Source organism: Camelus ferus, chromosome 14, assembly GCF_009834535.1.
Source record: "Camelus ferus isolate YT-003-E chromosome 14, BCGSAC_Cfer_1.0, whole genome shotgun sequence".
NCBI lineage: Eukaryota > Metazoa > Chordata > Mammalia > Artiodactyla > Camelidae > Camelus > Camelus ferus.
In genome coordinates this window covers 13,664,260-13,684,439 of record NC_045709.1, presented here as the reverse complement: position 1 = coordinate 13,684,439, position 20,180 = coordinate 13,664,260, and the positions used below count along the sequence as shown (strand labels likewise).

Sequence of the window (20,180 nt, the reverse complement as noted above, 5' to 3'; positions counted from 1 at the left end):
AATATGAAGCTGCTGCTCACCAGAATCAGGAATTAGGACTTGGTCAATCAAATGGATAACACCGTTATTTGTCACAATATCTTTTTTGTTCACCATTTTGATTCCATTTACAGTTATGCTCTCTCCATCACATCCTATCTCAATTGTGTTTCCTTCCAGGGTCTCGAAGACTGCTCCTCCCATGATAGCCTCAGAACACTGGAGGGTGTTTAAAATGTGGTACTTCATGAGAGCTGGAGGACAAAGCAAGAAGAACAAGCTTTCAGATCAAGGAAAACAGCATTTGACGCTGAAGAGATGTGTTTCCCTGTGGAACTAAGTAGGAAATATAATACATGTATAAGACTTAAAATTCTGTTTGTGTTCTAAGAATTTTTTTTCCCATCAACTCTACAATAAAAATAGCTCAGCACAGTAGGAAGTAGGTAGGAGAGAAGATCAGTTGCACGGAATGATTTGTGCAGTTCTAGAAAACGTGTTAGATCAAGTTCCCAGTATCATAAGAAAATAATTTCTGATGTGGAAGCAAGAATAATTGCTCCTTTCAGAAGGCCTGGTAAAGTCATTTGTTTGAGATACCTGTTCCAAAACACCCAAGCAGTATCTTGCATTAGCTACTCATAGCAGAATAACTGTACAGGCATACCTCATTTCACTGAGCTTCACTTTATTATGCTCTGCAGATATTGTTTGTTTGTTTTTTTAACAAACTGAAGGTTTGTGGCAATCCTAAAGACAACCTCCAGAAAGTAGCCAAAATAAAGATGATTTCTTGAAGGACTTCTGAAGGGCTCTGTGCCTAAACCATATCCTGTTTATATCTGCACCAAAAGTTCTCATCTTAAATTGGTTAAGCATATTTGGGGTAGGCTGAGTAAGTGAAATGTGCTAGTCACAATGTAAAATCTAGTTGAAAATAAAAAGGGAAACTGGAAAGAAACCAAATTCTGTGTATCCGTAAGTAGTGATCAAAGAGAACCAGGCAATTTTCTCAACTCAACTTTAGGGTAAGTTTAGAATTAAAAGCATTGAATAATGTATACGCAATATTAAAATTTGATGATCTAATATTTCTTTTCAGCACCTTCTAATTCTTTTTAATGCTGGCTACTTATATACTTGAAAGCAGTGCCAAAGAATGTGATCTTTAAGAGACCCTGGTTATTTAGTTACTTTAATTATTAAGTTAACTGTTTAATTACTTTGCCTACTCCTTCAAGAACTTTGTTTTTTAAGATTTTTATAGTCCATCTCAGAATAAAAGTTTTTCTTTGCCTTTGCTTATCAAAGCTGATAATATTGGCAGGGCTTAATCTCTTTTTCATTTCTCTTTCTTAGAATTCTAGGACGCTTCTCCTAGAGAAGGACAATTGAGTACCTTCAGAAGCCACTTTGTCTCCCATGATCCTTTCTAGAACACCTCGTGGAAGTTTCTCAAAAGCTTCATTGGTGGGAGCAAAGAGTGTGAAGTGACCATCTCTTCCAAGGGCCTCCAATATATCAGATGTGATGGCAGCTGCCTGAAACACAAATGTGCTTTTACATTGCAAATCCAGAAGACAATTATAACACACTCAGACGTGAGGGGGTCGATTCTATAGAAAACTACAGACATTTGCTTGTGTTAGAGCTTTAAAACATTAATTTTTGGCACAATCAACTATGTGTTTCAACTTTTCCTCAAACTGTATGTAAGATGGGGAGTTTTGCCAATGCCTGTGTGACGGAAGCAATACCCAGCAGTAAATGTAATAACTGATGGACATTCTAAATGCACTCGGTCCACTACAGTCAGGTGACTAATCCTTATCTATTTTGTCCAAATAAATAGTATTTCATATGAAGAGATGATATCTTCTATGTGAAGTAAAAACCTATTCATTTCAAGAAATATACTGATTACAATTCTGTCAGATTTAATAGCTTTTTGTTTGTTTGTTTGTTTGTTTGTTTTAAGATTCTGACAGGGAAAGGGGATGTCAATGGCCCAAGACAATCTTCTGGTACTTCTTGTACTTACCCTAAAAGATGAGAGGTCATCTTCTGCTTCAATGAAGTCCTGAATTGAGGTACCGATTTGTGTAAGGACGCGGTCAATGACATGCACAACACCATTTGTTGCAATCTGGTTCCCGTGGATGATTCGAGCACAGTTAACAGTGACAACCTGTAATTATTTGAGAAAATCAAGTTGCAGAAATCACTGCTATCCACTGACCACTGAGACTGGTAAGCCCATTTCCTATTTTTCATTTTCATTGGTAAATGTAACGTGAAAGAACTGACAGTCTGAATGTAAATGCTGAGGACGAAGACTTCACATTGTTTTGTCTAAAAACAAAAAAACCTAAGACAAAACAGAACCAGTTGAGAACCCAAGTCCAGTTACACTTAAAATATCTAGAAATAGAAGGCAAAAGCATTCTTTTCACTTGAATTATTGCTTTTATTTTTCTCTTTCTTTTATAGAGATAGTCATACACTATTTCTAATGTAGGTCAATGAATTTCATAAAGAAATCTAATTAGTTCTAAAAAAAAGTTCTGAGATAGATATAATGATTGCATTAATATAATCAGTTCTATTCCAATGATTTCCTAAATATTGCCTCATCACTGACCCTTTTTGTCCCTTGAAATCTGACTGTTGAAAGAGCCCTAAGACCCTGTCAGAAGTTTCCCCTAAAGACTCTATCTAAACACACAAGAACCTAAATCAGAATAGTAGCCAGAGGGTGAATGAAGGAATACTCATTCTCTGATCATTCTTTGATAAATTCTCTGATAGATTCTTATTTTTTCCTCTGATTGTTAGTTTTTCAAACACATCAAATATTAAAATTTCCTTTTGTAGAACATCTAAGTCTACTGTCAATGAACTGTCTATCTAACTTCTTCCTCGCAATCAATCTTTGGTAGAAATCAGTCCCTGAATTAGAAATTTACATGCTCTAGATGTAGGGAAAAGCCATAACATGGCACTTATACTCACTGACATTTTATTATTTCTGTGAACCTTATATAAATGTACAGAAAAAAAACTTAAGGGCAATATTACTGAGAAATGTACTTTTTATTAATGAAACTTACCCCATTAGGATAATGGTTAATGAAGAGTCCCAAATTGTTATACATTGAAGGAATAATCATGCCATTTTTCAAATCCTTGGTCAGCATCCTCTTGTTAACCATGTGACTATGCAAAGCATTCAGTAATTCAACATTTACATTGCTCTCCAAACCTCTACGGATATCCTAGGAAAAATTGAAATGACAGGCTTTTCTTACTGTAGTTAATTATTAAAATTCTCATAATCACACTATTTCTACTCTCTTGTTATTTTCTTGTTGAATTACCCAGAAGGTCAAACCAAATTGACATAAATAACTTAAAATTATATTATTATAATTGATAAAGAAATTTTGTAAGTAAAGGTACTCAGTAAAGGCTTCTGGATCTTATAGAGCACTCGAATATTTTTAGAGACAAAACAGATATTTTAATGAACATATTGATGAAGAGATGATCTTGATGTAAAGGCTTCGGGAATATGAAGTTATCAGATATTTTAAATATTTTGAGTGGAAAACAAAACAAGAATGTCATTATATTTGTATACAACATTTGATTTTCAATAAGCATTTTGTGTTTATTCTATAAAGAAATTCAAGAATTCAACCATCCTGTACCTTTTTATTTATCCAAAACCATATTATATCACACTGTACTTGGTGTTATGAGAAATACAATAAAGTGCAGTCTCGACCTCTGAGACACTTATCATTAGCAGCAGGTACAAATAAACATATTAAGATAAAGGACAGGAGGAGAAACAGATGCTTTCGGGGTTAAATGAAGGTGGCCATCAATTCAAGATTTGGAGACAGGCCTTGAAGGGTGGATAGGATAGGAATGGGGTGATGACCATTCTAAGTCCAGCTGCAGGCTCAGGGTGGACGTTGGGGAAGCAGAAGGTGTCCAGTGTGGTTATCATACACGTCTACGTTTCTCAGATAATATTAAAAAAGAAATTTAGAAAAGCATGTGGGATAATAACATGGAAGACTTTAATGTCTGAGTAAAGAATAAATTAAACTGGCAGAAGGGAGTCACTGAAGCTTTTGTGGCATTGGAATATAATGATTACCCTGGGCTTCAGAAAGGTCAATCTGGTGGTAATCCATAGCAGAAATGAGCATATTATGAGGATAAAAAATGAGATGTGGGTGACTAATAGTAGTTTCTAAGAGTTGGAGAGAGAGGAAGTAAGAATGACTCATAATTTTCAAGTCTGAACACTGAGACTCCATACAACCAATTATGGAAAAAAGCAGAAAAGCAGTTATTTATGGGGAGGGAAAAATGGGCTATGTTTTAGGTAACATTTTGTTTAAAGATACAGATGGTGTATCCTAGGAGAGATATTAAGATGGACATTAGAAATATTCTCCTGGGGTTCAAGAACACAATTTCATTGTTCTATGCATTAAAGTGGAATCTGAAGCTCTCAGAAGTGCATGTAAACTGCAGAGTATAGTTCCTGGATAAGAGTTAATAAGCTCCATTCTTAAGGCAAAGACAAAGAGGAGCCAGCAGAAGGAGCCAGGAAGGTGTTTAGCAATGTGGTCAAAGACAACCAGAAGGGGAAAAGTTCTACAGTGCAAGCGATTAACCACACAGTTAATGTAACACGGAAGAATCTAGGGGAATCTGCCTAAGTTTTACTAGATATTATTTCACTCTAGTAGTAATTGTCAGCTCATCTTCATACCAAGTAGAAGGTAGGAATATGTTTCTGTACCAGTCTTACAGGTTTGGATATTGAGTCATAATTTAGTGTCATGTAAACCGGACTATGCACAACAGAAAGCCTGAAAATATAATGCATTGTTTACAGCCCTTCATTTCAATATCCACACACATTTATAAATCCATCGATCTCTGAGTGGCCACATATATTTACACATGATAAAATGATAGGTATATAAAATATAGCTTATTATGAATTTTAAACTCCACTCGACCTCTTATCTTGCCTTTCTATGAGAAAAGTCATCTAAAATTACATATATTTCCTCACAGCCATAAGAGAACGAGGAAAGGAGTAAAATAGAACAATAATAAGTGCTTGTTCGGTCCACTATTGGTTTGCCTTTTTTCGTTAGTCCATGAGATGGGGTGTTACTCCATTTATGGTTGTATTACAGTGATTTGCTCCTTGCCCTCAGTAACTCATCCTTTTATATGTCCTCATACAGGAACAACAGAAAGAGATACGATTTCTATTAACTTCCAAGTTAATAAACCAATTAAAATAAAATAACAATAACAGAAAAAATATAATTTTAAAAATACTGAATTACAGGATCCAAGTTGTCCCAAGCCTCATTACTCGGTGCGAAATAAGTGAATGATCCTTTTCCTTCAATCTCTTCCCTCAGTTTTGAGACATCAGAGTAGCGCTGCGTGGTGGTGGCTCCCACGATGCCCAGAGTACCATAAACATGGTCAATGGGCAGAACTGAAATAATCAAGAGATTAATAAGTACTTAGGATAATATTTCAAGAATATTATTTTATAATAGTGTAAACTTTACGCCCAGTTCCCCAATACATTTAGCTGATAATTTTAGCAATAAAATTCTAGAAATCATCAATTTTATATGAAAGTTGCCTTTTGAATGTCAAATAATAAAGTACTACTGAAAAATGTCATTTCATATATCCTTTGTATTGAGGGAAAATAGATTTTAAATTATTATCCTAGTTTAACATTTAGTCTACTTAGGTGTCAAATCTATGTCAATGAAAGTTCAATTATAATTATCAGTAAATATATTTGATTACTTCATTAAAAAAAAAAGTTCCTCACTTCTCACTGAAAATGGCAAAAGTAATTTTTATTTCATGTTGGATAAAAGCTTCCACACAGTATAATATGTTGAGTATAGGGATATAATTATAAAGATTTGGGTCCCAAAAAGAAATATGTAGACCTGCTTCTTTTCATCATAATTTCAGGAAGGAAATAGATCAAATACCTAACACTTCCAGAATATATCTCCTGAACTTCAGAAGAAAGATTCATATATGAATGTCATCCTGAAGGTTGTTGCAGCCAACTTGCCTTTTATGATCCTGTCTTATTTGAAATTTATTATGTTTTGGATGATATCATAGGAGAAATGGTTATTACCTTTGTTAATGTAGCAAGACTAGGTACACAATTAGTAAATTAAATTACAAAATCAAGATTTAAAAACAACCCAACAGATTAGGGAAAATGAGTCAAAATTAACAGGTTAAATGTAACAGATTTCCATAGAAGTCCTATGCCTCAGTTGGAAAACAAATCTTAGAGAAAGACTTGATTTGATCTTGTTCATGGAAAAGAGACTTGTAATCAATTTTAATTAGTTATAAATTCAACATGACATAATGATATGACATGTTTAGCAATGACATTAACCAAAGTTCAGGAGCCCCCAAAACTGAGTTATTTGCCTTAATATTCTTTCAGCTGCTTGGACCCCCATGAATTATAGACACCAGTCTTGGATCACAGTCAGAAAAAAAATGACTGGACTAAAGGCTTTTCATGGTTTGTTGCCAATGATGGTAAGGGCTCCCAAGTCTTTATCACATTAGAACTGGGGATGAGGAGCACAGGGAAGGTTCTGTTGGGGAAGAGAGGGTAACTATAGGAAGTGTGTGATGATTTGTGTTAAATACGTGAATGGCTGTCATTTCAAAGAGGAAATAGATGAATTATTTTTTCTCTAGTTGGCGAGTTATAGGAAACTAACTTTCAATATGAGGAACATTATAAAATCAGAGGTGTTGAATTAGAGAAGATGATGCCTTGCCAAGTAGTCAGCCCATGTTTCTAGATAAATTCTAAGACAGGGATTTTGTAGAGGGAATGTTTGTTCTTGAAAGGAAGTTGAACTAATTTAAATTTAGATTAAGCTGTTGCATTGTCCAGCATCCAGTGTATAAGATGTATGTCCTCATACTTTATCACCGTGATAAACGCATAATTAACACCAAGCTGTGGGGGATATGTCTTGGATTTATCCTGGTGCTAAATACACACACACACATGAAACTGGCTTATCCACAAGCTACTTCAACTCTTTTTTCTCACACAAGACAAACTCCTCATTTAATTCAATAATTGAAACTTTACCTGCGGGGCAGCCTTTCATGCCTTCCATTCTCATATAACCAGGGCAACATTCATATAACACAGTCCTATACATTGGAAGAAAATTAATATTAAAATGGGGGAACTACATAGGATACATTTTGACATAAACTTAGCAAAACGTATCACTCATTGCCATGATTTATCAAGAATTTGAAATCAGATGTTTTTTGTTTGTTTGGTTGGTTCTGACACTAAAGTATTTATATTATTAGCTTGACGTCTCTCTATAGCCTCACGGCATGGTGGAAGAGTGCCAAGATCTTGAGTCAGAAGAATGGAGTTTGGTTCCCAGTTCCACTACTTGGTAGATGTGTTGACCTTGAGCAAATAATTTAATAAATTTGAGTCTCAATTTCCTCAACTATTTAATATGAATATAGTAGCTAAAATACCTACTCACAGGATAGCTGTGAATCTCAAAATGATACTTTGGAAATCATTTTGCAAACCATAAATAGCTAGAAATATTTATTAGCGTAGGGAAAAGGAACTAGAAACATCAGAAAAATACATTAACCCATTCCAATCAATCAACTGCTATCCCATTGCTAATTAAATAATACTGTTTTTGGTTTGAATTGACAGTAGTTATTAATTGTGATCATATTAAAGACAATCTTTACAATATTCTATTTATTTTTATTTTTGTAAAATTTGATATATATAAATATAAAAATATAATGTTTAAGAAAAATTTGACATATATAAATATAAAAATATAATATTTAAGAAAATGCTATGCTGATCAAAGTTAGTAAAGTGTGTTAAGTTACATACAGGCAATAATTAATCAAGGCAACAGCCCAGAAAATTCAAGCAAACAAAGATATAGTCAAAATAACTGTCTAGTTTCCTAAATTTTGAGGTAAAATAATAACCTGAAATCATCTAAATAATTGCTTCTGTTTTTCACTTTATTAAAAATATAACTCTGATCTTCATTTTATCAAATTCCATTTGACATTTTATGGACTTCTTCAGGATCCAGTGTAAGTAGTATTTTTTTAATTACAATTTTCCATAATGCTTTTTTTCCCTCTCAGTAGAAATTTGAAGAGGAATTTATGAAACAACAATTGGAAATAGGGGAATATTACAAGTAAAGAGGAAATATAGATCATCTTGTAATTTTTAATTGATAAATTTGATGTCCTAGAGCTTAAGACAATGACTTATAGATGAATTATCTTGTAATTCAGTAATTAAACATACATTAGCTAATTCAGATTATTGCTTTATGTCTTTTCATCTATTTGTAATCATTGTACTCAAGAAGTATGAATGAGTGAAAGAATTTGGACATATTTGGAAGAAATATCACCAACTCTAAGAATAAAGAACCATTTTTAGTATGATAAAAATGTATAATACGAGCAAATTTTCAAAAAGTGGAAATTTTAATGATATAAGATATGGTCTTACATAGATAAAAGGAAATAAATTAGCTTTTCAGATCGAAGCCACGTCCATGAACTGATTATCCATGGCTTGTGGCCCTGCTTGTGACCTTGGAAACCTATTTCTCTACTTTCTTAACATAAATTTTAAAAGCACAATGTAATGTTGTTTATGGATATACACACCTAGGTAGTAAAATATTAAAATATAGATGAGAATAACATTTCTGTCATGGAATATTGGCTTAAGGATAATAAAAAATAAGAAGATGTAAATTAAATGAAGTAGGAAATGAAATTTTTAAATTGTTCTCTAATTTTAAAATAATTTCAAGAATTGTTGGTATTGGAAACATATGCAAATTATAGGGGAGCCTTGTGCAAATATGGTCCCTGAAATAATTTTATTTACATGGATACTCATAAAACTAAAGGCAAATATTTGGATGTCAGGGTATTAAGAATTGTTTATATATTAGCTTTAGCATATATTATAAACAATAAAAATGAGATACATAATTTTTAGTTCAGGACTAATAACACTTTAAGTAAAATAGTGACTAGAAGAAGAAATTGCTAATGTAGCAAACATTTCTGTGACATATGCTAATGTAACCCAAGGATCAGCTTTAATGTAGAGAATTAATGCATTAGATGGGATAGAATTCCCAAATAGGCAATTGAATTTCAGCTGATAGTTGAACAAATGGTTATCTGAGTTGATCCTTTAAAAACAGACCAAAAAAGTAGTTTTTTTAGGAGAATACTTATGCTACACAAAACTCAAAGTTCCCATATTGTCAGTAGGACAAATTAGAGTAAAAAGCAAAATCTTCACTGTGCACATCTCCGATTTATCTACATTTTCTGAATAATCTAAAGTCTTGGGGAAATACCAACTGAAAATGTTACTGATATCTTTTAAAGGAAGTCTACAAAATAACTATTTTTGTGAGCCAACATTTATTGTGGGAAATATCTTGAACCTAGGAAACTTCATGTCTTTCATTAGACCCAGTTACCTTCCCCAAATCCCCAAAGCAAGTATTCAACCAGAAGATCAACCTTTCTGTCAACTGATACATAGAAAGTCCTATCTATGAAAATTTTATCAGCGGCAACCAGATGGCACACCAGGCGTTCTTCCCATCAATATGATTGATTTCTTTGGTTGTTTGAAACCAACAGCTAGCATTTGCATTTATTCCAGAGCACAGATGTAAATGTGTCTGTGAAAATGCAGTTAAGGGAAATAAGCTAATATAATTAAACAAAGGAGACACTGTTATATTTCTGGTAAAAAGCCAGGCTTCAAAGCAGGGAATTTGTTTTTAATGGAAAGTAAGAAAGTATCTTGGCATACGCTTTGTACAAGCCTTGGCATCTTTATGTTTAGATGATTAAGTAAGATTATATCAGACTTCCTTAACTTCCAGGAAGGTTGTAATAAAGATTTCCCCTAAATATTTCAGACAGCAGGTCCTTTCTTTATGTAGTTAGTGTGTGTTCCAAGCAGGCCTCGTGGTAATCAAGAATAGAAAGGAAAGGGGGGAGAAGAATTCAGAGCTTCGGAGTTCCCAGCTGAGGCCTGACTTCAGTCTTGGCCAGGATCATTGTAACCACTGGCTTCCACTGTAGTTGTGTGAATGAGTCACAAGTCTAGCAGATGTCTGCAAACTAACTGGTCAAAAAGTAACAGCAGTTGGAAGTCTGTAAGACAATATGCAGGAACAGGCAGCAAGGTCCTGTGATGTCCTAGACTTGGTTACCGTGGGGAAGGACAACACAGTTAAGATTATATGCCTTGAATACATGATTCTTACTGGAAATAAAGGTAACCCTATGCATTTTAAATAGGCATCTGCTCACACCTCCTTTTCCCACCAGCATATATCCAATTTGCTTAAAATAGTTTAAACTTAAAGATAATTGGTATTGTGGGTTAGAGTTACCTAGTCATTTCGTATTTGTTCATTCATTTTACCTTCAGAAATACTATAACTATTAAATCCACATTTCACAGGTAAAGAAACAGAGACTCCAAGGATTAAGCGATTCCATATTTGTAACCAATATTACTAAGTTAGGAATACATTTTTAACAATCCTCCCAATCTTTCCATCTATTTAGGGGAACTGAAGCTGAATGATGATGTGCTAAGCCGGTCCTCCTTCAGATACTCTGGTTCTCAAGGTGTCCATTACTGAGGGTGGGGTCCAGCTTAACAGGAAGCAGGTAGGAGCCATTTCCACTGTTCTCTTGACTGAGGATGACGCTCTAACCTTTTAATCTTCATCTTGAAGAATTTGCACCACATGAGTAGTTCTCAACCTTTAGATGCCTAGGCTTGTATTTCTTCTAATATTGTATAATTGTATTTCTCTAATATTCATTTATTTACCTTTTCCTAATATTTATTAACTGATTAAACCAATAAGCTATCAAGTAATAGATGGTGTTTTCCAATTTTAAGTTAATCAGTAAAATATGTAACTAAGTTGAAGAGTAATCATCTTTTTGGCTATTGAAATGGTACATACAGTCACTGGCTTCTATTATCACCTCTAGGGGTCATTGAGGGTCTGGCAGTTCCCCAGACTAGATTAAATCAAGAGATGAAACTTAAGTCCTGTCCAACTTTAAGCTTTGGTGAAACATCTGGGGTAAACTGGAATACTTTAGATAATGTCTAAATGACTATAGGCAAATATTAATTTTTACCTTGAAACCTTAATATTTCATATCAATTGGTTCTTCTGGCCCATTTTTAAAATAAAATGAGGAAACTGAGGCACAGAGGTGAATTGACTTGCCGAAGAAAGAAGAGGCCAAACCAAGAGTACAGATAACATAGTCAAACTCTTGCACTGATTGTACACCAGATCACATGGCCATTGCCATAGATTCCGGAATAATGAGCATTCCACCAGTAAAGGGGAAAATGCTGGGAAAAATGTATTTATTCACATTTGATCCTTTTTTTAAGCTCACAGTTTTGGAGGATATTTTCAAGAAGAGTGGTGTGTATGTCCAAGGAAAAGCATGGATGTGCTGGAACTGGCACATTAAGGAAAAGGTGAGACTTACGCTTTCTTTCCGCAGATGGCTCCTTGATACCAGTTCCTACAAGTGCTGAAGTATTTCTTTTTGGTGCCCAAAATCTGCTGAAAGGCGCAGACATTTGGGCTGGAAGATAGAGAGAAGGAAAGAGAGTTAATGTCCTAATGACAACTAGTTTTCCATGTCTACAGATCAGCTGGTTTAAAAAAAATTAACATGTATTTGGTTTTCAAAGATGCGATTCTAAAAAAAAAGATGTGATTCTAATCAAGCACAAATCTCATTCTTGATTCAATTCTACTGAATCATTGGAAAAACTAAAGCCAATGAGAGACAGAGAGAGGGAGGAAATTGTACATCACTGAGAGTAAAACCCCAGTATTTTAAGCTGACCTAATAGAGTATTTAAAACACTGTTACATTGAACATAATTTTATTTTCCTGGGTCTTATTACTCTTAATAGTAGATAACTCACTGACCCCTTTAAACCAAACATGTGCCTATTTGGGGTGTTGAGGTGCCTTTAGGAGTCTGGAACAATAACAGATCAGACAACAAAAGAGATACATTTCACTAAGTTCAAGGACACTGTACTCTGTAATTTTCTAGGAAAGTGATCACAGAAGTAAATGAGGGCTAAGACTAACTTAGATAGCATGGCTGCACAAAGGAAAATTCATTTCTTTGACTGGAAGCAATTAGATCAAAACATCCTCTGCCAGACTTTTAAGGGTTTTTCTCCCTTAAAGAGATGGAAGTCTTCCTTGCTGTGTAAGGCAAGGGAACTTTGGGGCATTATGCAAATCCCTCTGAGACACAGGGAATAGTGCCAAGATCCATTTCAAAAAATAATAATGAATGGTTGGTTAAGTTGCTGAATGATGTCTGATAACAAAAAATGCTAAGCTGTGGTTGAATTTATTCCAAAAAATAAACTTTTTGCAAATTTTACAGAATGCAAAATTTAAAAGTATTCTTAAATGCTTCAAAAAAAAAAAATCAGAGAACTAGTTACATTACCTATTATTTCATTTTCATACATAACTTAAATGAAATTTTCCCTAACATCATGTAAGATACTTAAAAGCTGTTTACATGAGAGTCTCCAACAAAAGATTCTGAAATAGATTTTGAAAACCTCATTCCAGAAATTTGTAAGAAATAGAAATACAAATAAACTGAGTCATAAAAAAGGCCTGTTAAATGTTTTTAATTATACTAAGTTATGCACAAATTATTCTGACAGTAATTCTTAAAGTTTAAAACACATTTAAAAATCACAGAATACCCATTTTTCCCCCTTTTTCTTGTTACATTGTATTAAATAGAAATAAAAACCCCTGAGGTATAAATAAAGAACTTTATGTAGAATTGTACATACAGCAAGCTAAGGGGGAAAAAAAAAGTTTTATAAAATCAAACCACTGACTTACCCCTGATCCCGGCCCCTGATCCGGCTGTGTGCCAAGATCTTGTCATAATGACCATTGGCATCTGCAGGGTTAACAACAACCAGCAAGAGCAGAGAAACTGTGGGTAAGAAAGGAATCATCTTTAGTCTCTCCGCTGTAGTTAGTCCACGAAGAGAACTGGCAGTGGGCTTTGGAGAGCTCAGAGTTTATATGCATGCCAGAGTTCTGGGAGGGAGCGCTCTATCAACCTGGGAATCTGAACTCCCTCCAAAAGACATCAGCGACTTCACGTTGCCAGCTTACGTCCTCTTTTGTGAGTTCTGTTCCCCAAGCACACTGAGCCTCTTTTTCTTCTCATTATCAAAAAGATATTTATTTTTACATTATTTATCTTTCTCTTTGTTTTACTACCTGACTCATTTCATGTTCATATTTCTGTTTTAGTCTTTTATAACTCAGACGGGAGGGGTTTTTTTTTTAATGGAAAAGGGTTTTATTTAGGTTTTAAAGATCATTCTGTAATCCATCCCTTCCAGAGTACATGTTCTCGTGCTCACTGAGAGCATTATTTGATCTTATCACATCTTGTCATAGTCCGTTCTCTTCAGAACTGAAATGTTATTATTTTTCACCAGAAAACTAAAGGTAGGTGTAGCTTTGATTATCAGAAGGCAGTAATGGCTGTTGATGAAAAACAAATATTGACTAGATATCAACTGGCACAAAGTATGAAATAAGAATTTTAACTTCCTGATGAGATGTGTAGGAGGAATCACATTTCCCTTGCACTCCCACCACCCTGGGGGAATACCTCCCATTTGACTTCTCTTTTCAAATATCAAGGTATAGAGAGAGTTAACATAGATCTAGTTCTGGCAAGTTTCCCGAACTTTTGAAATGAAGCAGCAAAGAAAAATATATGTGGTTTATTGTTTTTTCATCACATCCAGGGCGTAGTGTTGACCATCTCTAGATAACACATCTATTGACAACCACGGGACCAAAGCTTCCCCTGTAGGAAACAAGGATTACCAATCTAACTGGAATCGAGTAATTCAATACAATTAAGAAGCAGAAGCATTGCCAGAATTCTTCTTCTTCTGTTCTATCAAGAGGAACTAAAGTCTCTTAATGTTACCCAGTGCAATTCCTAGCCAAGGGAATCTGCACTCTCACCACTCCACACATGGTATATCAGATATTCAGAACACTTTGGATAAAAGAAGTCTGAATGTCAGAAGTCACCAATAAGCTGAAATGATAACTGCAATGAGTCTCCCTGGATAAACACGAGACACACTACCCTAGGGGAAAAGTGTAATTCAAATACATCTTGTTACAAATGCTCCCACCGTAATGGCCCAACAGCCCCATTGGCCATATAGAGAGATTTTAGACTATGTTGTCCAATTGGAAGGGCTTTTAGGGAAGGCTGGATTGGGCCAGGGAAGATTCCAAGGAGAGTTATAGTAAGCTTGCTATAGGATTTTGTCTTGGGACACGAAAATAATCCTGCAACTTGCTGCTAGTTTATTAAGAAAACATATGCTGAAATAATAAATTCTTAAATATGATTCAGAGGCTTCTTTTCAATTTGAAAATCTTGATATTAAGGTATAGAACATGAAAGAACAATTCAAAAGTAGAGCTGGAGAGAAGATGGCATAAGAGGTAAGTTACATTTTTTCCCTGGTCCCTTGTGGGAAGAAGAGATTTAATCTATCATTTATGATTCTCTGAATGGAATTATTCTGACTTTATGGGTATGTCGCTAGTTTGCCTTATATAATAGGTTTTTCTATTAATCTTAGGTTGTGCAAAGAGTAGGTGGTCAGTACTTGATTATTGAATAGGATAGAAAGGCTTTTATGAAAATAAGTTCTGCCTAAAAGATTAGGTATATTAGCTATCAGAACATTATTGATAATATAGTTATATAAAAGTCTTCAATTCTAGACTGGCTAGACATTATAACATGGATTGCTTATCTTTTAAGATAACGATAGAACTTTGGAATTACAGAGGAATAAGTCTAACTCAAAATACAGCAATCTCTCCAACATCACCACTATAAATAATCATTTATTCTTTACTGGGATGCTCTTCATTAGTAATTAATGCAACCCTTTTCATTTTAGACAGCTGCTACTGTTTTATAAGCTTTTCTGTAATGAAGCTGAAATCTCAAATCCAATGGGGTTTGATTGGCGAGGAAAGAATGAGGTGCAGAGAGAAAGACAGAGCCCTGGATAATACGGAGCAAGAGTAAAAGTGAAAGAAAGTCCAGTCCAGAATGATAACAGATAGACTTGATCATGAGGATGGCGTGAAGACAGAATTAATAACTTCCTGTCGCGTTACCTGCTTTCTTAATAGTGCCTATGAATTGAAAACGTATTGGTTATTTTCAAGAACAGTTTTGACCTGCGCGTTCCTGTGACCACAGTTTCATCGATTGGAATCAATGGCTTCCACTCACCCTGATTCCTTCTGCGGTACAAATGGATGAATAATTGCATCGGAAAAGTCATGAAAATGGAAATACATTCATTCTTATCTCAAAAGATGACTCCGTTCTGATAGAAGATTGAGGTTTACTTTTTATAAAAAGCATGATATATGCTCATACTATAAAAAAGAAGGTTCTTAGATTTTTCTTTTCAGAATTTCATAAAATGGTGTCTTAAATGTGTCTATCCTGAGCATGCCATTTGGAACTTGTATAAGTCCCAAAGAAGTCAACAAATGCTAGCCCTCGACAAATATTTACACTCAGGATGAATAATGCCATCAAAGAGGATCTTGAAACTGAGGGCAGTTGTACATATACATTACATGCAAATTTAGAGGTTGGAGAACCTTCCAAGAGAAGGAAAATTTTAGGACAAATATAAAAAGATAAAAGCAGTGCAACTTAAAATGCTCAGTCCAGCCCAGAAGTGTGATATTGTAAGATGTTATACGGTGGGAGAAAGTCCAAGTAACTAGTTTACCAGGATCCTGGCTTCAGGGAGGCTACTAATTGAGCCCTGATCCATGGCTGACAACTTGGGGTAGGGTGAGGGAAGGAAATAGTTCCAGAGAGTGGGAGGAAAGGACAGCCTAAGCTGTAGCGAAAAGATTTAAAGATCTAAAGAGGGACACAGTTCTCTCCTTTCGGAGCACGCATTAAGGGTTAATCTCTCTCTCTTTCTCCCCGCACAGGACCCCTATTCTTCTGCTTCATGAAGAGGTCCTGCTCCTGGGTTGGCTACATCATTTTCTTAGCAGTTTGGAGGAAGAGTGAAATCTTGGCAATTAAATCTGACTTTCAGGATTGCAAAGTCTGACCCCAAAATGTAAGTTATTAATGAAAAAGAGATGGTTTATTATGCAAAGAAAGAAAAATAATATATCTGAAAGACAGAGACATTTGTTTCTAGCTGTCAGGATGCTAATATACTGGCAGCTCGCAAATTACCCAGCGAGACCTTTGTAGCCAGCCTTGTAACCTCTGGAGACCGTGACGTCATCAAAACGTCATGCTTACCATCGCCAGCATGTAGCCAACACTGAACTTGCCCGACACTTTCTAGGATTGGCCGTGGCCTCTGGAGTCAACAAACCTGGATAATGAGGTCAGGAGCATTTTTTATTTAAACATGACTTCCTCAGTTTTGAATGATCCAGCGTGGTTATTTGCCCCCCAATAATTTATAAACCCTTGTTTTTTAACATAAGGTTTGTGAGATCTTCACACTTCTTCTTTTTTTTTTTTTTCTCTTATTGCCTATTTGTAAACTATAGGTGATAGAGCTTATTTGTAAAAACACGAAAGGCTTTGAAATTAAAGCCACTCTTTCTTCGGGACAGCATTTCTTAGGGTCCAAGCACCTTGGCCACTGAAGGGTTCAGTCTTCCCTGGAACCTGGGTTTGATTTGCAGCCTTGTGGATTGAAGTTCTGCCAAAACCCAGAGATCTTTGCTTCCTTCAAATGAGGGAAAACGTTTTCTTAAAGTAATTAGATTATGCTGAATTCAGCCAACAGTAGAAAGAATTCATATTAAGCAAAAATTAAATTTTGTAATTTTTTTCTCTCATTAAAATATTCACGCAGCCAAAATAAAATTGAACATCAATGACCAACTGAAAAGAGGTCAAAAGGACAATTCATAGGCTCAGATATTTGTGGCTGACACGTTGTAAAGTGTCACCTCCCTGTTCACCCATTATATTTCCAATGGATTTCTTCCTTTACTCCCATAGATCCTGCAGGCATGCTCTGGTTTAACGTATCTAAGATAATGAAACGTATTCAAAGAAAGATGTGACTAGCCTGACCCCAAAGTAAACATTAAATGTTAATGTCTCTTTAATGTTAATTCATTTAGAAGCAAACAAGCTTTCCATGGTAAATGTAAGCAGTATGCCATCTTTCCTGTATACATTGAGACTGTCATTTTCTTTAAAAGCATATGAAGTGACAGATTTCACTCTCAGATTAAGTAATCAATGTAACTATTTGTCCTTAGCTGAGCTGGGTACTTTTGAAATTGTGAAACTGGGTGTGTATCAGTAGCATTTCTTATTATCCATATTTACTTGCATTTCTCTGGAGACATCTAGTGGAGAAGGTGCAGTATATGTTTCCCATAGCACAGATAACTGTCTACTACATTTTGATTAAAATAATAATTCATATGTAATTGACATGAAAAAATCTTCAACATTATGTGCAATTCAGGATGTCAGACAACTGAAAATTAATAATGGTCTCTTATGTAATATTTTAAAGCAGATTTAAATTGACCACAGTAAATGATGTCAAATCCAGATAAAAAGTGAAAAAACTGGTCTTGCTTCTGTATGTATGTGGCTGAAAAATGAATTGCTTAATTTTTTTATGTGAGTTTTCATTGTTCTATGCTGACACAGACTAGTAACAAGAATAAGAAATTGTGACTGACTTTTGTATGTCAAGGTAATGATTGGGAAGGATCAGTTCTGCAGTCAATTTTCACTGATCGGTTCTCCCTCCGTTTACACATCCCGTAGTTCTCATCCCTGGCCTGCTTGATGCTGCTGGCATGGGCCTCTTATCTTTCCTCTTGCTTAGATGTGGATGACTTTGTTTCAGAGACAATTAAGACCCTAGTCATCATCTGTCTCCCACTTACAGAAAACTTCTAATATTCTTTTGGACCAGATTGTAAGATGAAGGGATGGATAATTGCTGCGATTAAAAGAACTCGGGAGACATCCATCCCTTAAAGTGCCAGAATTTCAACATCCCATCTGGCACTTTGGGTCTGCTAACAGAATGGGCTGAATTAAGATAACACCATAATTCATAATCATCCACTTATCACCTCCTTGGAGTCTGTCCCTCAGGTCTCATAGTGAGCCCTCCATCTGCTAATATTTCCTCTGTTTGTTTGTACTCAGATTCTCTTCATCTTCTATTTCCAACATTTGTCATACCTGGTTTATATTCTCTTCTTTCCTCTCCTCACCTGAGAAGTTTCCTGTACTTCTCCCCAGGAGAAACGCCAACCAAAGCTGAGTTACTTCTCACTTTTCAACCATCATCTGCCTGCTAGCCTCAAAGACACTGAATATATTCTGTTCTAAAATAAACTGTATTCTGTTCTAAAATAAACTGTGTTTCTCCACTTCTCCAAATATTGATCTTTAAAATTTATTTATTTATTTTTTATTGAAGTATAGTCAGTTTACAATGCTGTATCAATTTCTGGTGTACAGCATCATGTTTCAGTCATACATATACATGCATATATTCATATTCTTTTTCATTAAAGGTTACTACAAGATATTGAATATTGTTCCCTGTGCTGTACAGTTTAAACCTATTATCTATTTTACGTGTAATAGTTCGTATCCACAAATCTTGAATTCCCAGTTTATCCCTTCCCACCTCCTTTCTCCTCTGGTAACCGTAAATTTGTTTTCTATGTCTGTGAGTCTGTTTCTTTTTGTAAATGAGTTCATTTGTGTCTCTTTTTTTTGGATTCCACACATAAGTGATAACATATGGTATTTTGCTTTCTCTGTCTGGCTTACTTCACTAAGAATGATGATCTCCAGGTCCATCCATGTTGCTGCAAATGGCATTATTTCATTCTTTTATATGGCTGAGTAGTATTCCATTATATATATATACATGTATATATGTGTGTATATATATATATATATACACCACCATTTATCTGGTCATCTGGCAATGGACACTTAGGTTGCTTCCATGTCTTGGCTATTGTACCTAGTGCTGCTATGAACATTGGGGAGCCTTTATGCAGATACTAATCTTCTAAGATGAATTTCTAATTACAGGGATTCAACATTTTTACTATTAGAGATTCTTTCTACTTGCTCTCCCCATATGACATGAGAGTTCCTGCTTTCCTTAAAGTTACTGAAAAAATGTCACTCCTTCTCCAAATGCATGTACCTGGTAAAGGTTTTTATTTGCTATAATTTTCTTACATGCAAACTAATCTTGGAGTACTATGTTAGAACTGTGGGGGGACAAAAATGGAAAAGACTTTGTCTTCTTATTTTAACAAATGTCCAACATTCTTCATATTATTATTCTTGTTGCCAGAGATACCCATACTTGTGGAAAAAGTAGAATTAGACAAGTCACAGGACCTAAAATCATGTCTACATGTATGACCTACACAGGGGTTTGGACATGATAGCCTCCCGGTATGTAGTGAACAACAGAGAAGTGACCTCATTAGAAAGAGTTCTAGGGAGGTAAATCATTCAAGCAGACATAGAGACTAATTCTATGGTTCTTATTCCGGAGAAAAATAAATAAGGCCTATGGTAGTTAATGGAAGCGTTCATCTTAAATGAGGAAAGAATTTTTGGTTCTTTAAATCAGCTTTAAATTTTCATAGAAACACACACAGGCAGTTATATATTTTTGACTTTAGCAAATCACTTTCTGTTTAAGTAAAATTAACTCTTTAGTATGCATACATTGGTTAAAATAATAATTATAACAGATATCACTCTAATGGGTATATTCATGTACATCAGTAGTGTTTTGAATCCATACACAAAGTAAAATGTAGTAAGAAAACCTTATCTTGGG

General features: G+C 34.9%; 1 protein-coding gene and 2 long non-coding RNA genes across 14 annotated transcripts in view; 2 read left to right on the top strand and 1 right to left on the bottom strand.

The window, feature by feature from the left end:
• POSTN (periostin) overlaps positions 1 to 13,333 on the bottom strand; it is a 33,977-nt gene extending 20,644 nt beyond the window's left edge. Inside the window, exons 1-8 of one of the 7 annotated variants that reach the window (XM_006182634.3) lie at positions 13,102 to 13,333; positions 11,695 to 11,793; positions 7,190 to 7,254; positions 5,364 to 5,521; positions 3,090 to 3,254; positions 2,021 to 2,167; positions 1,379 to 1,520; positions 21 to 233 (exon numbers count right to left, since the gene is read on the bottom strand). In XM_006182634.3, the coding sequence (XP_006182696.1) occupies positions 21 to 233; positions 1,379 to 1,520; positions 2,021 to 2,167; positions 3,090 to 3,254; positions 5,364 to 5,521; positions 7,190 to 7,254; positions 11,695 to 11,793; positions 13,102 to 13,220 (1,108 nt within the window). In that variant the 5' untranslated portion in view covers positions 13,221 to 13,333. The remainder of the gene's footprint in view (positions 1 to 20; positions 234 to 1,378; positions 1,521 to 2,020; positions 2,168 to 3,089; positions 3,255 to 5,363; positions 5,522 to 7,189; positions 7,255 to 11,694; positions 11,794 to 13,101) is intronic. The other 6 variants (XM_006182630.3, XM_006182632.3, XM_006182635.3 and 3 more) reach the window with 6 other exon arrangements.
• On the top strand, positions 215 to 2,092 carry LOC116668557. Its single transcript, XR_004325698.1, has 3 exons — positions 215 to 319; positions 1,339 to 1,795; positions 1,958 to 2,092. It is a non-coding gene; the product is annotated as an uncharacterized LOC116668557 (long non-coding RNA).
• The window catches only part of LOC106729342, a 65,157-nt gene continuing 47,069 nt past the window's right edge, over positions 2,093 to 20,180 (top strand). For 3 of the 6 annotated variants that reach the window (XR_004325696.1, XR_004325693.1, XR_001365729.2), the window contains exons 1-4: positions 2,112 to 2,229; positions 10,738 to 10,842; positions 11,594 to 11,683; positions 14,695 to 16,418. This is a non-coding gene — a long non-coding RNA (uncharacterized LOC106729342). Of the gene's footprint in view, positions 2,230 to 5,884; positions 6,619 to 10,737; positions 10,843 to 11,593; positions 11,684 to 14,694; positions 16,419 to 20,180 lie in introns of those variants that run through there. The other 3 variants (XR_004325695.1, XR_004325697.1, XR_004325694.1) reach the window with 3 other exon arrangements.